The following is a 4,128-nucleotide window of genomic DNA, read 5'->3' on the forward strand; positions in this document are numbered from 1 at the left end:
TAAATTCCCTGTGTCCCCATGCACGGTTTGTACATTGAACCATTTGCAGAAAATCTTTGTATCATGCCAATGTTTCTTCACCTAAGCCTGTATAAATGACCTTGTAGAGTTCACATGAAGTTCTTCATCCTCAGCATGACATTGGAAAACTTCACAACCCTCCATGATCAGTTAAAAAAAGGTTCCATCTAAATTTCTTTTTGTTAATGGTGACCGTAACCTTTTTACTGACCTTGTTGACTTGTGTCAAGGTTACAGAAAAGTTAGAAATGCAGACTGTTCTGGGATTTTATATATCTGTATGGTGATCAGTGGAAGGTTCATCATAGTTATTCACCTTCTACTTCTGTAACATTGAGGACGTTCTGCCACTCATTCAGGGAGCTGCTCCAGGTCTGCAAAAGTTCCTTGGATGAATAGTAAAATGTCTTCAGTGTTACAGAAAAAAAGCCAATAGTGTTGTGACTATCATTAGATATACTGGGTATGTTGTAACCTTCACAGACCTAAACCAAAAATTTCCATTTTTATTTTCTTTAATGGGGGAGTAAGGCTATATGCACACATGCAATAATTGTCGTTGGAAAGGATCTTTCACTATCTTTTCCAACGACAAACGACTGCATGATGCATGAATGAGCGCTGTACATACACACATGTTCTGCTCTATGGAGAGGGTAGGGGGAGAACCATGGAGCAGCACCCCGCTGCGCTCTCTCCCCTTCACTTCCATTACGATCGTGTGTCATCCATCATCTGTGGATCTGCCAGGACAGTTGTGCAGACGATGGACGATGAGCGCTGTACAGACGCAAGATTCTTGTCCGATATCAGCCCTGAGCCGATTATTGAACGAGACCCATTGCACGTGTGTACCAAACCTTAAAAAGGACCAATGACTGCCAAACAGACTTGGTTATTAATGAATTTATACTGTTTTGTAAACCTTGTGTTAATAATTGTGGCTGAGGATGATAATTATATATATTTCACTCAAACCGCTTTCAATTTCCTCCTCTGCACTAGACTGATCCCGGTGCAGCTTCTTTTTAAGCGTCAATGTCTACTGATGTCATCCGTGTACAGTGCAAATCTATTTATAAAGCAGTGAATCTGACATTCGCTGGCCTATTTCTTAGTGGAGAATCTTCAGGATCCATGTGTTTCAATGGCAGTAATTTATTTTCTGCCAGTGAATGTCAGATTCACTGCTTTATAAACAGAGCCTTCTAGGTGCAGCCCACAAACCTAGTGTTCTAGCAGCTGCAGGAGTTATAGGTAAGGTAAGCTTTGCTCTCAGTGGTCCCCTAGAAAGCTTTCTGGATATACTTAACATAGGGAAACCTTGAAATAACGTTCCGTGAGCCCCTTTAATAATTACTATATAGCTCACTGTACATTAGCAAGGTGGTCAGTAGGAAGAATGCTTCTTACATTGGTGGCCATTACAGAGAATGTCACCCTTACAGACCCCAAAAAGATAATTGATGGCCCTAAAACTGACCTGGGAGGCACATATTGCTCAAATGAACTCCTGGCAACCTCTGGAGGAACACCAAGCAATTCTAGGAGATCCACAGGAAACGCAAGAAAGACTTTTGCCTGGAGTTCAGCTAATAAGCCAAATGGGGGGTGGGGGTGAGGGGTGTTAGACTTATTTATTGAAGCATTTTCTTCCTAACGCATATGTTTATTTTTAATTTGCAGCCTCTAGTATGAAGACTTCTGCTCCTGTTGTTGTGGGGTAATTATACTTTTTAGTTTTACTTATTTGTTGATTTTATTTAAGAAATTAGAAATGACTGTTGCCTATTTTCTAAATCTGCTTTTGGTTGTTTTATATATTTACACAAATGTAGTACTACCCACTGAAACAGGAAAAGCAAACAACTCTAAAGGAAAATCCTCAGTATATGGCAATTGGTTAAAATGAAACTAAACCTTAAAGTAAGAAAGAATAAATATAGCAAGCAGCCAGGCTGTGCCTCTTTTGCAGTAAAACTAGCTCACCTTTTGTGTAATTGTGTAAGTAAACTCGCCTCTCCTCACTCCATATATTCACCTTGTACTCTTCTGGGTTCAGGATATTCAGCCATCTTGATTGGCCAGGTATGTTGGGATCATACACTGAGCTGTGCATATTAAAGAAGATATCCTCTCCACCTTGCACTCCATGAGTTAAATGCTAGCTTTTGTATAGAGTAATTAAAAAGCAATTACCACACCTTTTCGCTCATTTAGAGGCCTGATTTACCAAGCATTTTTTTAAACATTCTTTGTTTTTTGTTTTATGGGTACAAGTACAAACAGACAAAGAATACAAAGGAACATATAGCACAGGGTGAGCAAATACGTGATAGCAATCATATTATTATAAAGTAAATGGGTCCTACAAGAACTGGGAAAAAATACACTCAATTTCATATAAAAAATACTCAGATTAGACCCCCAGATATCTATGGTTTGCCAAATAAAAGCACAAGAGTAACACAGACAAGTATACATCGGTAAGGGTAAAATGGTTAAATACACTTTGTGTTAAGGTGCACTTACATTTGGTTTCCTGTTTTAGTAGGTAGTACTAACGTCTTGTGTGCTGTCCTGGATGACTAGTAATTTTCTCAAAATATTTTAGGTTAAAGCGTGCAGTAGGTTTTGTGCATTATGCCATGCCTTACATATTGTTAATGTTTTCCAATTTATTTTTCTTTCTCTGTTTTAGGGCCCTGAACACATGCCGGTCTCTTCACACAGGGAAACCTTCTTTGGCTCCAGTACCTCCTCTTCCAGAGCATCCTGGAAAGGTCCGCCATGGAATTATTCCAGAAGAATTTTTCCAGTTCCTGTATCCCAAGACAGGAGTCACAGGTCAGGATTGGTGGCTGTTTTACGTTCTCATGATGCCCAAAATCATGAGAAATCAAAATCATGACTGCAAAAACAGTGCAAATGTTGAGAAACTAGCAAGGTGCCAGCCAGTGGGAAGCTGATCAGAATTGCTGGCTCCCACTGCACTTCTGAGCCTGTCCTTATACAGCAAACCTACATCCTAGAACTCTGCGCTCTGCTGTGGGCAACACATAGTGAAGGATCTGACCTGTAGCAAGCTGTCCATGGGAGTGGCTGTTGATCAGTAAAGCTGTGATTTTTGTACTTTCCATAGATAGACACATTCTTCCCCCTCATAGCTATTGGCTTATGGAACTACTAAATACTGGTCCTGGCAGAAGTTATACACTACTAGTCCACTGTAGTGACGTAGGGGCCAGTAGCCTCCTTCCCATTGTCCCATAGTCTAGGGAGCAGTTTAACCCAGTTGGTTAAATTGTGACCCTTTTTGTTGTAAGTACTAGGTCCCACTAACTAATTTTTTGAAATTCACAGAACAATGTGGCAATGATTTTGGAAACAAACTACAGGGAGAGGCTGTTGAACGTCTACAATGATGTAAAGAAGCGTCTAGATTACCAGGTGGCTCTACAACATCTTCTGCGTCGCAAAGAGCAAGAACACATGATCAACTGGGTGGAAAAGAATGTGGTGCAGAGCATTACTCCACAGCAGGTAAAACAATGATTTTTCAGGATTTGGAATAAGTTCTCCGTTTTTGCTATTTTATTTTTATTTGTAAGTAGTATATTAAAGCCCTTTCAGTAGGAATAGCCTGCTCAGGTTAGAATTTCCTAAATTAAAGGGAGGATCAAAGATCTTTTACAAATGAAGGGGAAGTAAATAATAGTTGCCTGTGGCAAGTTTAGTGATTGTGTGTACCCCTTCCTTGCTTTAGTCACTTCTGTATGTTGTACTGACAAAGGGGTCAGTGGTCAGAATTAGCATAGTGGGGAAACCAGGTATCTGCCACACCAGAGTGCAAGCTGGCTGTTCTGCAAGCGTAATTATTTGAAGTAAAGTAGCAGCTTGAACATCATTCTACTGTCAACTATTTATTTTTTTTCTCCCCAGCAAAAAGAAAGTATTGCTAAATGCATCACTGACCTGAAGCTCCTATCCAAGAAGGCCCAAGCTATGGCTTAAGTTTTTTCTGAAGTTGCAGACTTGTACAACAGAACCTCCATTTGTTCAAGACCTGCCCTGTATCATACAACATAATAAATATTTCTACACAAA

At 39.9% G+C, this 4,128-nt stretch overlaps 1 protein-coding gene across 1 annotated transcript; it reads left to right on the forward strand.

Annotated features, from left to right (window-relative positions):
* Positions 1-1,613: 1,613 nt before the first annotated feature.
* On the forward strand, positions 1,614-4,128 carry ATP5PB (ATP synthase peripheral stalk-membrane subunit b). The gene is made up of 5 exons (XM_072412946.1): positions 1,614-1,744; positions 2,723-2,985; positions 3,164-3,258; positions 3,385-3,564; positions 3,964-4,128. The coding sequence occupies exons 1-5, from the start codon at positions 1,716-1,718 to the stop codon at positions 4,033-4,035; spliced, it is 639 nt and encodes a 212-aa protein (XP_072269047.1). The 5' UTR covers positions 1,614-1,715; the 3' UTR covers positions 4,036-4,128.

This window comes from Pyxicephalus adspersus, chromosome 1, assembly GCF_032062135.1.
Source record: "Pyxicephalus adspersus chromosome 1, UCB_Pads_2.0, whole genome shotgun sequence".
NCBI classification, from domain to species: domain Eukaryota; kingdom Metazoa; phylum Chordata; class Amphibia; order Anura; family Pyxicephalidae; genus Pyxicephalus; species Pyxicephalus adspersus.

What these genes read in the sequence shown, in the direction of transcription:
- ATP5PB (XM_072412946.1), top strand. Translation starts at nt 1,716, where the DNA reads ATGAAGACTTCTGCTCCTGTTGTTGTGGG. An exon ending in TCTGCTCCTGTTGTTGTGGG is followed by an intron (nt 1,745 to 2,722) that starts GTAATTATACTT and finishes TCTCTGTTTTAG; the next exon opens with GGCCCTGAACACATGCCGGT. An exon ending in TACTAGTCCACTGTAGTGAC is followed by an intron (nt 3,259 to 3,384) that starts GTAGGGGCCAGT and finishes TGAAATTCACAG; the next exon opens with AACAATGTGGCAATGATTTT.